The sequence below is a fragment of the Antennarius striatus genome, chromosome 14 (genome assembly GCF_040054535.1).
Source record: "Antennarius striatus isolate MH-2024 chromosome 14, ASM4005453v1, whole genome shotgun sequence".
NCBI lineage: Eukaryota > Metazoa > Chordata > Actinopteri > Lophiiformes > Antennariidae > Antennarius > Antennarius striatus.
In genome coordinates, this window is record NC_090789.1 from 4,781,139 (window position 1) to 4,798,184 (window position 17,046).

Here is a 17,046-nt window from a genome sequence, read left to right on the forward strand (position 1 = left end):
CTCTTTAGTCTAGTTTGAGGGATTAAAAAAAAGAAAGAGATTTGTATTTATATCTGAGATCTGTTTCCTCTTTTGTTTTGTCTCCCTCATTTTTCTCATCTCCCCCCCATCCTCAATCCTTCCTGATATCTCCGTCTGCCCTCCTTCCTTTTTATCTATTCTCCATCTTTTATCTCCATCTTTTATCCCCCTCCACTTTTTTCCCTCCCCTGCTGTCTGCGTCTGAACGACAGACCTGAGGTTAATGTGACTTTATGAAAGCTAGACAGCTCTCCCTGAGCATATCTTTACTCTGTCGGTGTTCCGCATATATTATCCACTCATGTCCTGCCTGAACGCTGGCAGCAGAAATTGGTCCCACCAGGTTTTTGCCGTTTTGCTGGCTGCTAACGAAACAAACCGGGACTTTGCGTCCATTCCTCCTCCTCCTTCCTCACATCGCGTACTTGTTCTGAAGTTTCCTCTCTCTCCCCCCCCCCTCCCTCCATCTTCTCCGACTCACCTTCTCATTTGTTCTCTCTCCATCTCCATCCCCATTCTGTTTCTGTTTACCCCCCCCCCATCTATCCATCCTCCAGGTCCCTCCTTCCCATCTCCTCTCCTTGCCAGATGGTTAGTGTATCACTGGGATGGCTGCAGAATCAAAGATGCAACTCTTTTTCTTTTTTTTTCTCCCCCCCCCCCCCCTCCGTCTCTCCCTTCTCTGCCTCCCTTCCCCAGTCTAATTTTAGTGTCTTCCCACTGCGGGGGCCTTTAATGCCAGCTACCATATGGCAGCACAGAGCAGTTGGAAGTGTAGGGGAGCTTTTATAGGTGCGTAGAAGCAAAAGCTTCGACAATGTGCGTCAGGGCTCAGAGTTTTTCATTACACCAAGGTTAACCTGAGCTGAACCCCCCCCCCATCCCCATCCCCATCCCCATCCTAATCCCCCCCCCCCCCCCGTAACCTCCAACCCACTCAGCTTCTTTTCACTTCTCTTAATACTTAACCACAAATTGGTCGGTAGTCTTTACTGGAAGGAGGCAATCATAAACCACACAGCGCCAGTGATGTGTGTGGTGAGACCATCGCATTGCACTTACACGCTGACTCCGCCCCTTTTTTTCAAGTTGTCCCTTCTTTTTTTTAAACTTTTGTTCTTATTTCAGCCAGGAAAGGTTTTGCTTTAGCTTTTTCTTCATTAGTAGAACTAAGAAAAGCGCTTTAGAGACATTTCTTTCACGACAGGTTATAATCGAAAGAAGGCAGTATAAACGTGCGAGAATGACGTCATCGAGATTCTCCTCCAGCTGCAAATAACACAGAAACAGGAAGTGGAAGGAGCACGGCATAACCTGGACGTAGCATTTTCTGAATTGTTTTTTTGGCACAGTGACGCCGTGACAATGACAGATCCGGTGTTTTTCGTCATAAATTAAATCCTGGGTGGATTTTAGCTGCGATTGCTGAACGCTACTTGAAAATTTTTCCTTTTATGCAAGTGCAGATGTTGGTTACCATAACTGCATGGAGGCAAAGTGCCATCATTTATCTTCAGCAGTCTGCCTTCCTTGACTCAGTCTTTTTTTTTTTTTTTTGTTAATGCATCCCACATCTCTGGCAGTTAGGATGACCTCTAATTAATGAAAGATGAGTCCATCAGGGTCAGAGCAATCTATTTAATTCTCTTTTTTTTCACAGGATAATTACCACCATAAACTATTAACGGACCATTAGCTCGGGCAGGTAAAGAGAAGGCCGGTGCTTTTACTACATCCTTTTATATGAGATGGGTTTTTTGTATGACTGTGAAACAGAAATTGGACTAAACAAATCAGGGTTGCGTTTTGTTCTTTTGGTTTTTTTTTGAATGTTTTGCACTGTATAAATGTGGCAAGGACAAAACTGAAGGACCTAAGAAATTGAAGCAAGGATGGTAGGAAATGCATGAAAGCATTTATTCAGATAATTAAACTGGTGAGAAATAAGTAAAGAATAAAAAAAAAATTTTTTAAAGCGATAAGACTTTATTAAGAGTATGTTTTTGAGGACAAAACAAAGATCACCAGACCTGAAACTGAAAAGAAGGACCCTGCAAAAGGCTCTTATGATGTAGCTCTATAGCCCCCAAATCTCATTGTGAACCTACCTGATGCAACACTTTCATCTTCTTGCTTCATAACTCTCCCCATCAAGATGTCTTTGAAGTCAGGCGCGTTCATACCTGCATGACCCTGGAACTCCACACAAGAAAGCAGACTCCCTTATTACACCGAAAAGATTGAAAATAGCTGCTTTTTCTATGACCAAGTAGAAGGCATATAGAAACTCTGTGGGTGTTAATGCACCCCGGGTCATAGAGAGGTGCTGGTTCAGGGATAATGAGCAAAAAAATTTGATGGTTTCTTTTTTTCTTTCCTTTTATTTTCCTAAAAATGATGTTTTTGAGACGAGAAGCCTGCTAAAAGGTTTTCCATTTTAACATTATCTTTTTTATGTTCAGGGCTTTCTGTGAGAAAACTTGTTTGCAATGGTCATATTTGTTTAAAAAGAAAAGCGTATGTGAGCTTTATGCTTCTTTTTTTTTTCAAATGAAAGTGTTCAGAGCTGGTCGACTTCACGCTGTCCCTACTATGACGTCATTACTGGCTGATTTTATTTTTCTTTGAACTACCTGCTACTGATTTTTGAATCTCCTCTCAAACCGTCTCTCCAACTCATTCCTTCATAGGTTTTTTTTTTTTTTTTTTGCAGACTCAGAGTCAGATGGTCGATCCTCCTCTGTCTTTGTGTTTTTATAACATTTACAGCGAGGCCCGCTCGAGACACAGCGGTCCCGTCTTAAACTGGTGTAGGTAAAGGCATGTTAGAGATCGAGTAACGCATCGGTGTCTCCTCCTGTAGGCCAACCTGCCTCTCCTTCAGCGGGAGCTGCTGCACTGCGCCAGGCTGGCCAAGCAGAACCCGGCTCAGTACCTGGCCCAACACGAGCAGCTGCTCCTGGACACCAGCACCACCTCCCCGGTGGACTCCTCCGAACTTCTGCTGGATGTGAACGAGAACGGAAAGAGAAGGACACCAGACAGGTGGGTGAATAAAATAAATAAATACAATTTCAGGATATTAATTTCTCACTTTGGGAATAATTTGTGTTAAAATCGTAACAAATTCACACCGGTGGAGATGTTCGAGTTTATACGTGTGGCGCTTTCGAAACATCAAAGCGTCGAAGGCGTTTCGCTCCTCTTATTATTTGCTCATGCATAAATCCCTTTGAGTCTGCCTGCATCCCTGTGAATCCAAACATTATATCCACAGACGCGGGCTGAGCCAACGCGATGCAATAGTGTGGTGTGTTAACGTACGTATGGGAAGCGTCTGTCAGTGAGCCGCCGGGCCTCAGGACGTACTCAGCTGGACATCTCAGCTCCCAGTTCCTGCTTGTAATGGGCCAGAGATGAGGAAAGAAATGGGGGTGGGGTGGGGTGTGGGTTTAGACCCTGGTTACACCCAAACACACACATCCTGGGGGAGGGTAAAGAGGAGGAAAGACAGCTCTGCCTCAGTGAGACTCTGTAGGAATATATTTTCTGAGTGTGTGTCCGCGATTCTCAAGCTACCATTTACTTTCGTCCTTGATTAGATGTGCAGATACACACCGTGCCCTCCTGTGCGTCACTTTGCCCACCTGCCTCTGAGAAATCATTACAGTCATTTGTCGTCGGAGACTTCTGTCATGACTCAATGTTCCCTGATCTAATGGGCGAGCGCTGAGACATGACGTCCAGGAGCACACGGCATTATAACAGCCTGCAGTCCTCTCTCAGATCACAGGAGACAAACTCAAACCTAGCCTTCGTTTAAGGGTAGAGCTGCAATCGAATAAAAAAATAAAAGACAACCAGAATATACATTATGCATTGGTTTGTACCCACTTTAGTCCAAAAAACAATTCACTCTTGGTAAAAGTAATTAGATATGCACAAATGTATGCAAACATTCCTTTATTAAACTATTTAAGAGATTTTTTTTATTTTTTTTTACTTCTTCAGCAAAGAACTTTGTTGAACATTGCGTTTTTGTTGCAGGTTTTTTGCTTGCACATCGACTTGGAGCACATTGTCTTTACAAATCAATTCCCGGGGGGTTTAAAAAAAATTTTTTTTTTAATGCAGGCAGGGGAGATGAAAATGTACTCTTTTTTTTTTTATTTGCTGAGGGACAAAAATGCCAAACCTGATATTAATAATTCTCACCTCTCTTTTTCCCCCAACAGTCGGATAGGCGGACTTTTTCTGTAATACCTGCATATTTGCAGGCCGTCTGGTGCATAGGGGAGTGAGCTTAGGGGAAAAGGTGTGAGTGTAAATGTGTGTGTGAGAGAGAGAGAGAGAGAGAGAGAGAGAGAGAGAGAGAGAGAAAGTAAGCAGGCATCTGTATTGGGTGTAAAAAAATATGTTTTGTGTGAATGTGTGTGTGTGTGTGTGTGGCTGCCTAGGGAGATGGGCTGATAACACATACAGATGAGGCTCCAGCACCAATAGGGCTGGCTAAGCACCTCTGCTTTCTGCTTACCTCTGCTCTGTATTCCCGCTTATTGGATCCTTTTGTGGAATATTGGAATTTGAATGGGAAGCTTTAATTACAGAGAGCAATGCATCCTGGTTAATACCACCGTCTGCTGGAACCATAGAAGGATATTGTCGTAAAAGCAATGCGTATGAGAGTAAAACACACATACATGTAAATTCGTGTCACTTGAATCATCTAACAAAGGTAGATATTTAAATAATTGCACAGTAGATTTCTTTTATTTTGACAGCATGAATTTCACAGCATTCAACATAATGTAACCGCGCTCAGCTCCGCTGTATTAGATTTAGTGTCTGTTGGAAGTTAAATGTTCGCTCGCTAATGGATCGGAACCATTCTGCTTTTGTTCGTGGGAGTTCAACACTTGTTTGCAGGTATTTCACAATAAAACAAGTGAATGATTTACACCCAACCCCCTCCCCGAAAGGCTGACAGACTTTTATTTTGGAGAAACCTATAACTGTCACTTTCAAATTAAGAGCAAGGGACTTCCTTTAGTTGAATTGGTATGTGATGCTGTTCATTATGGGATGCAATTTATTCCTCTTTCTCCAAACTGAAATCTTACCGTTTGCCGTATGAAGCGGGGCGTGTCGTCAGTCGGTAAATTATGTGTGCACACATCACTGCGTTGTATAGGTGACTTTGTGTGTGCTATAAACATTGTTGCAGCAAGAAGGCTGGGGGGGGATAAAACTGTGGTGGTGGTGGGGGTTTGTGGGGGGGGGGGGTGGATGAGTCAAGGAAGGCAGCAAGAGACGGACGGATGGAGGGAAAGAGCATATGGAGAGCTGTGGTTGAGCATTAGGAGCCCATAAAAACAGCTCATTAAGAAGTTCAATCTGTTCATAGGAGAGAGGGATGGGGAGGCAGAGAGGAGAGGGTGGGGGAGGGAAGCGGAGGACGACTGAAAAAGGGGGGAGGTTGGCAAGATTTAACTGTGAACTGACAAAGCTGAGAGCACACACACACGTACACACACGCGTGTGTACGTGTGTGTGTGCACACATACAGACACACCTGGACACATTAATCTCTGGGAGCAGGCTAACAAAAATCCACCTGATCCCTTGGAAGCTGGATTGTATGTGTGTGTGTGTGTGTGTGTGTGTGTGTGTGTGTGTGTGTGTGTGTGTTTGTGTGTATAGACATGTTGGAGCTTTAGTTGTGTGTGTGTTGTGTTTCATACATGTTTAGTTGTGTGTGTCATGTGTGACGTTATTGATGTGAATCAGAAATCACATGAAATGCAGCAATGAGAGAAAAGAACACATTAAAAAAATGTTTTTGACCCTACACTTTACGTTTATTTCACTTTTATTTTACATTTATTATACATTCATGTAATCATTGTAAATAAACATGCTGTTTTTTAATAATTTTTTATTTTATATTCCGCCGCACAGAACCAAAGAGAACGGCTTTGAGCGAGACGGCGCCCTGCACCCAGATGTTCACCCCAACAAGCGGCCCTGCACCATAAGCCCCGCCCAGCGCTTCAGCCCATCCAATGGGCTCTCTTATCAGCCCAACGGCCTGCCCCACCCGGGCCCGCTCCCTCCGCAGCACTACAGGCTGGACGACATGGCCATCGCCCATCACTACCGCGACACCTACAGACACCCCCCCTCCAATCACCGCGAGATCAGGGAGAGACCCCGGCCAATCGGTGAGCACACGGGGAAGGACGGAGGGCGTAAGTGTGTGTGTTTGTGTGTCTATACATTTGCATACTGAGACATAAATCCACCACATAACACAGCTTTTACTCACTACTACCATCGAGAAAAAGACAATTTCACGCGATTCTGTCCCACAAAACTGTAAAAATTCATCATCCAAAGCGAATCTGGAGGTTGTTTGTTAGTACAGCTGACTAGTAGTGTTCCACAATGTCATCCCACTGTCGCACAAACCAAGGTGAGGCCACACACAAATGTCCTTCAAGTGTGGTAGCAATTAAACACAGCGCCGCAGTATTAGACATTTTCTTGCATAGCATGAGGCTCCATAATGACGACTTTGGTGGAGTTCTAAAAATAGGAGAGACATTTACTATGTCTCTCCTTGTGATGGATGTTTATTGGACTGGAAGCTCAGTCATTTGAGTTCTGTCCTGGGGGTAGGAGAGAGATATGGAGGCCGGGGGGGGGGGGGGGGGGGCAGGAGGAGAAAGAAATGGATGGAGTGATTTTCAACACGGGACCAAATAAAGCATGTATCAGACGGAAGTGATGGAGGATTGTTACACCGATCGTCTGTGTCGTCCCAGCTCGGCCTTTATCTCCCATCCATCTGTCTGTCTCCCTTCAGGTATGCACACGGGCACCCGGCAGGAGGAGGTGATCGACCACAGGCTGACGGACAGAGAGTGGGCAGAGGAGTGGAAGCACCTTGACCATGTAAGAAAAGTAATAACATTTTTTATTACTATACCTAATTATTCTTTTCCTGGAAGTAACAGAGATTAGTAACAACGTCATTTCAGTCATACTGACCTGTAACGTATCCCATTGAGTCTTTGCTTTACCGTTATTAGAAGGTTTTTTTTTTATATTTTAATACGATGATTAAATCAGAGAATTGACAACAACGTTTTATTTTTGCTAATTGGTTGGTTTGTCAGCAGAGTAAAAGTTAGAGAACTTATTTCCATGAAACTTGAAGGGAAGCTCGATGACAGAACAAACAGCATAAAAAAAGTCGTGTATCCCTGATTTTTTTTTTAAATTATTTTTATTGAGTTTCAAAATTCCAAGAATTTTCTATTTATCTTCTATTTCTTGGGGAATGACGCATGGATCTTGATGCTACCTATGAGTCAGTACAATTTGGTGTAAGAGTCTGATAGTATATGAATTTCATGCATGTTTCACTGTTACTGGCATGCAGGCAGAGTTCATTTTACCACAAGAAAGTAGTGCATCCCTGGGATGTGCTTCAATGTCATCTTCAATTCCCAATGCCAACAACCGCATCCATATTTGACTTGAAATCAATCCATCCAGGTCTATGTGTAAACTCAGCGCCTTGCCCATTCCCTTTCGCCCTCAGCTCCTCAACTGCATCATGGACATGGTGGAAAAGACGAGGCGTTCGCTAACGGTGCTGCGGCGATGTCAAGAGGCCGACCGCGAGGAGCTCAACTACTGGATCCGCCGGTACAGCGATGCTGAAGAGCTGAAGAAGGGCACCACCAGCGGGCAGTCGAGGCAACAGAGCCCCGCAGTGCAAGAAAACGCTACGTCAGGTATGGTGATAAAATGTGTGACCCTTTGAAATCCACTATGGGTGATAGTGAATTAGGGGTTCCACATGGATCAAGTCTCGGGTCATCTACCAGACCTTATTATACTCCCACATACTGATGACCTGAGACCTTTTACACTTTAAAATAAATCATACTATCTTGTAACATACTCTTTCGATGATAGATTAATGGTTAAAGGTAATAGCCCAGTAGTAAATAGTTAGCGGTGTCTTTGATGTCATTAATTTACGACTTTTAATGACTAAAACCCTTCAGATGAGGCATTTTAGTTCATTTTAGCTCAATAAATCTTTTCACTTCAAGTAAAAATGGTGGAAAAAAAACCCTAATTGTTACCTAGTTTTGTGTTTATTTTACTGAATAAGCCTTTGAAGCGGTCTGACATGAAAATAAATAGATTTCTCACATCTCAAAAGCCATATTTCATGAAGTCTCAGGAGCAATTATAAGACAAATTCGCTTGTTTGTTGCGGTGGCATGTTGTCAGATCAAGTATTTGTTTCTTATATTTGGATTTTTACTGCAGTGCAGTGACAAAAATAACTTGATAAAAATGAAAGTGTAGCCGACGGGTCGGACGACATGCTGGTTGTTCTGTAGTTCTGTTCTTTATGTCGCACAAAAACATGGACTGATCTCTGACTATGGTGGCTTTTGTCTCCACAGAAATCCAGAGGGAGCTGCTCCACCGGCCGGTGTCAGGATACGTTCCTGAAGAGATCTGGAAAAAAGCTGGTGAGCCATCGTGACGCCAACACACACTTCATCTCTCTTTATCTTTATCACTCTGAAGCTTTTGAGACATTTTTGCCCTGTCGAAACCAGGCCAGTGGTGGCACATGGATCAAATTTAGACCTTTTTGTGTGGATTTTTAATATCTATATGGTTTGTTTTCTTCCTTTTACAGTCCAAAACATGCAGCGTAGGTGAAATGATGACTCCTTCAGGTTCTATCTCACCTCTGACCCAATGTCAGTTGAGTTAGACTCCAGCCTGTGAAGGAAAATCAGTCATAGAAAACGGATAGATGGAAATCAGGAACCGTTGGGAGACTTCTTCCTCTTGTCGACAGGAATTAAAGGCTGTATTTGATTCCACCAAATGTCAGGTTCTAAAATGATTTTATTGAGCCAGTCAACCTAAGTAGCTTTTGCTGCTGGTCCGGTGCCTCTGCTGTTAAAAGTACAGAAGCAAGACTTGGTTTCTTTTTTTATTTTTGCTTTTGGCACTTTTTGTAATCCCCGTGCGATGAACATTGTTGTTGTCCTACTTAATGAAAGTTTTGTAAAATTGAAAAGAGGAGCTAGTTACATTGAGTATTGAATCTAATTTGTTGCTTAAGCAGTTTTTATTAGTCGCCATTAAATTTGTATAGCACAACAAACAGCCTTCTTTGAACTCGCGAGCCTCGTTGCAATCACCGTTATGGTCTTGAAAAACTGAAAAGAATTTTCCGCTGAGGTTTCGGCGCTTGAGGAATCCACTTTGTATTCACAGTCAGTGATACAGTATATCTGCTTTTTTTTTAAACCCCTCGGAGAAAAGAAATTGTCCCCTTGCTTGACCAAGCATGATGTGTGAGAACAAGTAATATGCATTTAAATTGAATTGAGTATCACCATCGGGACTCTGCCTGCTCTCCAGCGCTCTCCTCCTCTCGCCCGGCTTTGATCGATCTTCCATCTAAGGCATTTGGTGTGTAATCACAATTCCATGCACAAGGCATGTATCACACGGCACCAGGGCAATTTCCATGACTTCAGGCAGTACAGTAGGTTAAAGACAAAACCACCCCGGTTTTAAAAATTCAGCTCAATCACCACTGAAACAAAATGTCTCTGTCTTCATAAAAGCGTATATTCCGTCTGATTCTGGAGACAGAACACATTTGTAATTCAAGTGCGATGCGTACAGAAATGAAGTGACGCCTATTCGTGAGACATAAAGCTGTATCTGTCTTTTGTCTGAAAGATAAATGGCGCCCACGATTTTTTATTTATTTATTTATTTATTTATTTCCACATTTCTAGTATCTCTCTTATTTTAGACGCAGATATTCTGGTTGAAGCGAGACTGATATAAATGTGACCCGGCGAGGATTGCAAATAGGATTTTTAATAAGATTGAGTGCAGCGGTGAATACATCTGTTTGAAATGGGCAAAATGTTTACAGTTGGTGATAAATATTCAGGCACCTTGCACGGTGTCCTACCGGTTTCCCACTTCCCTTCACCACATGGGCCTCTGGGATCACAATGGAAATGCATAATTTAAATATAAATTGCCTGATTTACATAGACAATTAGTCAAGTTACAGGCTTGATGGGAGCAAACAAAAAGCTCTCCTTTTTTTTTTTTTTTGCTTTGACGTTCAGTCGGAATTCCAGCGCTTAACACCCATGTGGCAAGGTTATTCATTCCACGGAACGAGAATCAGTCGCGAAAACAGCACATCGCTCCGGCTTAAACAGGCTTTTCTTTGTGACATACCGGGATTAATTGGCACGTGCTGCTGGATAGTTTTAAAATTGTAAAAAATCTGCTTTTTAAATGAAAATATCTCACATGGGTGCATCAGAGGATCTACTGTAACTGATTAAATGCAGCGCATTCACAGAAGTATAACGGGAGCGGGGAGGGGTGTGCAATAAAGATGGGTTCACCAATATTTATTCATGAATATCTTAATAATTAAATGAAATTAATGATTGTTTTATGCATCCAACATGCCATTATTTCTAAAAAAATAAAATAAAAATGACTTAAATCAGTTCTAATGTTACGTTTTCTATCTATGTTATGTAGATTGAGCTGATTTAAAAGGCACAATCCGAAAATCTGGTGCTGATGAAGTTTAACGATCTTTATTTTTTATTTTATTTTTAGATTTTTTTTTAATGAAGTTTAATGATTATTTTCAAGAAAACTGTTTTTCTTCAGAATGGCAGCCACACAATAACTTTATAGCAAGGGAGGGAAATATGACTGAATTTCTCTCCCTTGATTTTATGTTCAGAAATAATCACTGCTGTATCCAAATATGTGACAATGAATGTAAACTTCCAACGGCGGGGGTAAAATAATGCACATTATATTGCAGGTTCGGGAGGCTTGACTTCCTCTGTCTCCACACTCTTTCCAGAAGAGGCGGTGAATGAGGTGAAGCGTCAGGCCATGTCAGAGCTACAAAAGGCCGTGTCGGAGGCCGAGCGTAAGGCTCACGAGATGATCAGCAGCGAGCGCGCCAAAATGGAACGTACTGTCGCCGAGGCCAAGCGTCAGGCGGCCGAGGACGCGCTCTCCATAATCAATCAACAGGAAGACTCCAGCGAGGTAGGAACACCAATAGATGACTCAGAAAATCAAAAAAAGAGGGCTGCCCTGGATCTTTCAAAAGCATCGTTGAAGCTGTCATCATCATCATCATCATCGTTGTTTTCGTCGTCTCGTTTGACAGAGTGGCGTCACGTCTTTGTTTGTTGTAACTGCGACTGAGTTTGTGTCGGTGTTGCCAGCTGTTCTAATGACTCCCAAATGACGTAGATGATAGGAGCGTCTCTCACAAAAGCCGATTGCGTCTTCTGTCGGCGTGGATCCCGTCATCCTGGGTTATCTGGCAGGTATCAAAGAGGATGCTGATTATCCACAGCGTTAAAACCTCTTCCTGCAAATAGATTTTATCATCACAAAAAGGCTGAGACGGAGACCAATAAAAGGAAGCCGATTAAGCAACGACTCACTTCCCTCTTTCTTGCTTTAGTTTTGGGGGTTTTTTTGTTGTTTTGTTGGGGGGGGTTTTTTGCTAAAGACCAGGTAACATGTTTAGAAAGGTGATATCCATTCAGTTGAGAGGAAACAAGGCAGGGATCTTTCTGATGATAATCACCATTGGAGGTATAAGCCAGATGCGTTTTGATCTTTCCGTGGTTTGTTTCAAACCTTAGAGGCGCAATTCACTGATGTTTGGTGTTAATATTCATGTTGTGTTCGCTAGTTGCCCCAGAAAAAAGGACCATAAATACACATTTGATAAACTCATCCACTGGAATGGCCATTTGTCTTGTTAATCTCTCTGCTGTGTTATATCTGTCCCTTAACCTTGTTCCTATCTGTCTGTCAGAGCTGCTGGAACTGCGGCCGTAAAGCCAGTGAAACGTGCAGCGGCTGCAACACGGCGCGCTACTGCGGCTCCTTCTGCCAGCATAAGGACTGGGAGAAGCACCATCACGTCTGCGGCCAGACGCTCCAGAACCAGCAGCAGCAGCAGCAGCAGGCCGGTCAGCAGCAGGGAAGTGTCCCGGGGTCGGAGACCCCCGCCCCCATCAGCTCCTCCGCCTGCACCCCGAGCAGCGGAACCGGAAGTCCGGCTGCTACCCCACCTGCTGCTACCCCTCGCTCCTCCACCCCCAGCACCCCGTCCTCCTCCGCCATGGATGGCACACCACGCTAAGATACTCACTGAGGATGGTGGCTAATGCCTCCTGGAGTAGGGATGGGGATGAGGGTGTGTGTGTGTGGGGGGGGGGGGCAAACAGCCAGCCCTCAGCCTCACAAACAACATGACTGTCGACAATGCCTTGCAAAGAGACTAAGCGAATGTGGCCAACAGGAAGTGATGTTTCTGTCTATCTTGTAGTCATTGAAGGAGGAGGTCCATAATCAGGTCATATTGACTTGTCATGACTCTAAAGAAACACAAAGATATTCTTTGTTTTTTGAATGAATGAATTTAAATATTGACATCTTTTTCATTGTTACACTTGCTATCCTCGTCGTCTCTCTGTCGTCGTCGTGCCCGTTGTTGTTGATGCTGTCGTCATTGTAGCTTATCTTTTTTTTTTTTTTTTCTTTCTCCTGTAAATATGAAGAGACTGAAAACAGTTAGCCGTGAACTCGAAATAAGTATATCTGACCTCCCTTCTTTTTTTTTGTTCTTCTCTTTTTCTTTTTTTTTTTTGGAAGGTTTTATTTCCCATCTTTAAATTAATGTTTATTTCCTTCCTGTATCTGGGACACAAGAATAGTCAACCTCATTTACCAAGCGGCATACCAAGGGAACATATCTAGCAAGCAGAATGAATGAAGTCATTAATACTTCTTGTGAAAAAAAAGAGAAAAACATATATATGGTTTTTTTTTAACTCCTTGAAAGAAACACTAATGGATGGATAGGTAAACACATTTGCCTGGAGAGAGGAGAGGAGTGGACTGAATCTCTGGCTCACAGACCATCAATATAGGCAGATGTGCAGCAGATTGCAAGCAGAGCCAGCTGTTCAACCAATGTTATTTCCCTCTCGCTTGTAATAATATCCAGGTCAGTGGGCTGGGAAATACAAATCCGTCTCCCTGAAGGATGTCAAAAGGAAGAATTCTTGGACAAGCTACAAAACTTTGCCCACTGCACATGTAGAGGATGTACAGACTACAATTTGCGCATGTACGAATGCATGGCGAGGTCACACAAGCTCTAGGAGTGGAAGAGAAGCCCCAATCCCACCAGTTAGACTGTCAGATCACCACGACAACAGCCGCTGGACCTCTCGGAACTGAAAACTGCAAACCCCAGTAGGAAGCTCATTCTGCAGCCCAGATGCTCCCCTCCTGCCTTCGCTCTGAAAAATCATCTTTCTCACGTTCTTATTGGTTTTTTTCTGTGGGACGTCATGGTGTTAAAGACTCCTGCCCCCATGGTGTCACATACGGTTATTTATTGTTCATGTGTTGGACAGTTGTGACAATGCATAGTACGCCAACCATTCTCTCTCAACTCGTAAAACGTTCATAGCTCCTTCTACCCATAGCTGGTGCAAAAAAAAAAAAGAGATAAAAAAAAAAGAAGAAAAAAATAGAAGTGTTATCTTTTTTTCCAAGCTGCTTTTTTCTATTCTGTGTGTAAGTGGTAGATCCCTCGTAGCTCTATGAGTTTTACTTCCCCTCGTCCTCAAGAAAAGACACAAGCTATATCTCAGAGCTGCTACTTGAGTCCAACCTAGATCTTTTCTGAGACTTAGCATGGTGCGCAGAATGCTTAATGTTTTGTACTAGGGGGCATACATAAATGTTGTTTGCACTGTCACAGAGGTTATTGCGGCATGCTTCTTTTTTCTGCATATGTGTATCGTCAATATAGAGCCATAATTCATCTGCCATTTCACACGTAGTGATACCGTCGTCCGTTTTTACATTCTCGGAATGTAAAAAAAAAAAAAAACAGAACCACGCATGCACGTTCTTGGAATGTAAAAACAGATGTTGAGAGATGTAAAATCATCCAACACATATTTTTTATTCTTCTTGTTCAACATGCTAACGAAGAGGCCATAACAGGTTTTTTTTTTTCCTTTTTAATAATTACAAGACAGTGCATGCACATTACTGAACATTTGTTAAATATTTGTTATTTTGCAGAAAAAACTGAAAAACAGCTAAAAAAAAGATTAAAAAAAGCGAAAATACAAAAAAAAAAAAATATTCTAACCGTCTAACTTTCCAAATGCAGAGGTGTAGACTCCGATTGACAGCTTTAACACTGCAGAGCACCAGGTAACACACAGTATTAACACAAGAGATAAAAAAAAATAAACACCAAAAACAGCCAAAGACTGACACCAAGGACCAAAATCCTGATTTTAACAATTTTTCAAAAGCTTGTTAACGCAGAATATCACACATTCATCCAACTAAAAAGCGACATCTGTTTCATGAAATCCATTTTCCTGATCCTTTCTGGAAATCAAGGGCACTCATCTTAACGTTGTGAAATAAGAAAGTGTGAATAAAACATAATGAACATTTCACAGCAGTGAGCAATAATAACTGACGTGACAAGAACACTGACGACTTCTGTTTTTTCCAAGATATCAATATTTTTTGGAACTTGTTTTGTACGCTTTCACATTACGCAAATGTTAGATTATGTGACCGTTCCAGCTTTAAGCACTTACGTTCTTTGTTCTTGAACAGGCGAATGTGAAACTGCAGCTTTCGCACCAATACCACTTGCATTTTCTTTAACCTTTATTTATATCACTTTATGACTTTTTTTTTTTTTTTGCTGTTGGGATGGTTACAGACCTTCCATTAAATTCAAGCAAACTTTTCATTCACAGTAAGAGAGCACTTACTGTGATGCACACAAAGATTCCTCACCCCGAACACCTTGGTGCTACACAGACGCGTGTAACAAATTCTGACCTCAAGGAACAGGTGGAGGCTCACAAAGGTTCTGGGCTGTTTGCTCCCTCTGTGCTTCCTCTTCTCTCCCTTCTCGTCTAAATAAAATATACATCTCCATTCTTGACTCTGAAGGGTTAAACCGTCCAAAAAGGTGTCTGACACCCTTCGAGTGATTCCTCAGAAGCTGTGAGCGAACAGCCGAGCTGTTTTAACAGTATTGTATACAAGAAATAAAGTGTGTTTATCATTATCAGGGCAAAACCTGGGTTAAAAAAAAAAAAGAAGACAAACATTATCATTCAATGACTCTTTGAGAAGCTCTATTTTTTTTTCTTTCTTCCCTCCTCTATGTGTGTTTTGCTACAAGTTCCTCTGTGGCGAACGATTCTCACTCTACCTCTTACAGCACGATAAGAGCATCAGTCGTGGCGCTGATACTGGTCTAGTCTAAACCAAATGGGCACAAGAGAACAGGAAAAATTTAAAAAACCCAAAGTCGAAGCTCATACAGCTGCAAACCATATCACTACTTGGTAACAATGCAGACCTCATGAATAAATGAAACATAAATTAATAGAAATGAGAAAAAAAAAAAAAACTTTTGTTATGTTCCTTTATGCCTGTGGCGTTTGTAGAGTACATCGACAGATTTTAAAGACTGTGCTAATTTTAAGGATAAGGGTTCCTATTCCGATCACCCAAGCTAAGGTCACAGATAAGAAGTGTTGTTTCTCTCTCTCTCTGTTATTTCTCTCCTGTTTTCCCTCCACCTTTCTTCCCTCTTCTCTGTTGTGAAGACATGCTTAAGTCGACTTGTCAGCGTAAATTCAAAAAAAAAAAGGGGGGGGGAGCTACAGTTAAAGGCAAAGCTTGTAAAATTTAAAACACATAAACAAGGCTGTGAATTTAAGCATGCCTGATTTTTTTTTCTTTATTTTTTTTTTGTTTGTTTGCAATAGGGGGGAAATGATATTTAATTTTCTTTCTTATCAAGAAACATTTTGGGAATTGTGTGGGGCCGACGATGAGTAATGAAGGCCGTGGCATTTGTTAATCTGGGGTGAACTTCAGGGGTGGGAGGAAGGGTATTTTGCATTCTCTTGAGAAAAATTTATTGTAAAAAAGAAAAAGAAAAAAAGCTCAAATGATTTGAAATTATTGTGCAATACTTAATTGAGACATGAAAACCACAGGTTAGTGGTAGACTGACGCTGGGCGGTCTTTCCATCGCCTAGAGTCAGTGTCCTCTAGAGAGCTTTCCAGTCTACTATGTCAGAACTGTGGTTTCTTGTTGAATTTTTTTGTTTTGTTTCTTTTTCAAAAAATTCTTTTTTTGGGCTGTAAACTATGGTCTGTCAGTCTGTGAAACTTTGCAGTATAATTCTGGTATTGTTGTTCTCTTAACGGTGTAATAAATATGTTAATACCTGCCTCGGAGACTCAGACTTGTTTTCCTTCATTTCAGGAGATAATCATCGACGTGTCTGAAATTAAAGGGATGCTCCACTGATTTTTCAGTTAAAGTTTACATGTCACAAGGGGTATGGCTTAGCCTGAGAGAACAGTTTCAAAAATTAGTTGGGAAAGTTCTAAAAAGAAATTGCTATGATGATATTTCATCCACGAGTTTGTCAGCTTTGCCTTTTAATTTTTTTTATGGCTGGTTGGTTGTTTGGCTGGTTGGTGAAGGGGAACAGGTGATTAGATTATTCATCTAAAAATGATATGGATCAGGTTTTATTATTATTATTATTATCATCATTACTGTATTATTATCATTATTATTATTATTGAATTTTACCTTTTCAACACCGTCTGCGAGGACTCCTGCATGATAAAGCAAAGACCAACGAAGATGGTAGTAGTGGTGACCATCTCTCTGATGACAACTCTGCCTCTGACCAACAATAACTCCCTCCTCCTCCTCTTCGTTCTATGACCGGTAGTGAATGTCCCTCCTGGGCCACCATAGCCATCAGCTCCTCCCTCCAATCAGACAGGAATTGGTTGAAGCTGGCAGAC

General features: G+C 42.0%; 1 protein-coding gene across 12 annotated transcripts in view; it reads left to right on the plus strand.

Annotated features, from left to right (window-relative positions):
* runx1t1 (RUNX1 partner transcriptional co-repressor 1) overlaps positions 1–16,456 on the plus strand; it is a 109,350-nt gene extending 92,894 nt beyond the window's left edge. For 4 of the 12 annotated variants that reach the window (XM_068332709.1, XM_068332707.1, XM_068332708.1 and 1 more), the window contains 7 exons: positions 2,885–3,066; positions 5,980–6,269; positions 6,887–6,984; positions 7,628–7,823; positions 8,511–8,579; positions 10,946–11,178; positions 11,966–16,456. In XM_068332709.1, the coding sequence (XP_068188810.1) occupies positions 2,885–3,066; positions 5,980–6,269; positions 6,887–6,984; positions 7,628–7,823; positions 8,511–8,579; positions 10,946–11,178; positions 11,966–12,295 (1,398 nt within the window). In that variant the 3' untranslated portion in view covers positions 12,296–16,456. The remainder of the gene's footprint in view (positions 1–2,884; positions 3,067–5,979; positions 6,270–6,886; positions 6,985–7,627; positions 7,824–8,510; positions 8,580–10,945; positions 11,179–11,965) is intronic. The other 8 variants (XM_068332711.1, XM_068332720.1, XM_068332714.1 and 5 more) reach the window with 7 other exon arrangements.
* Positions 16,457–17,046: the final 590 nt, after the last annotated feature.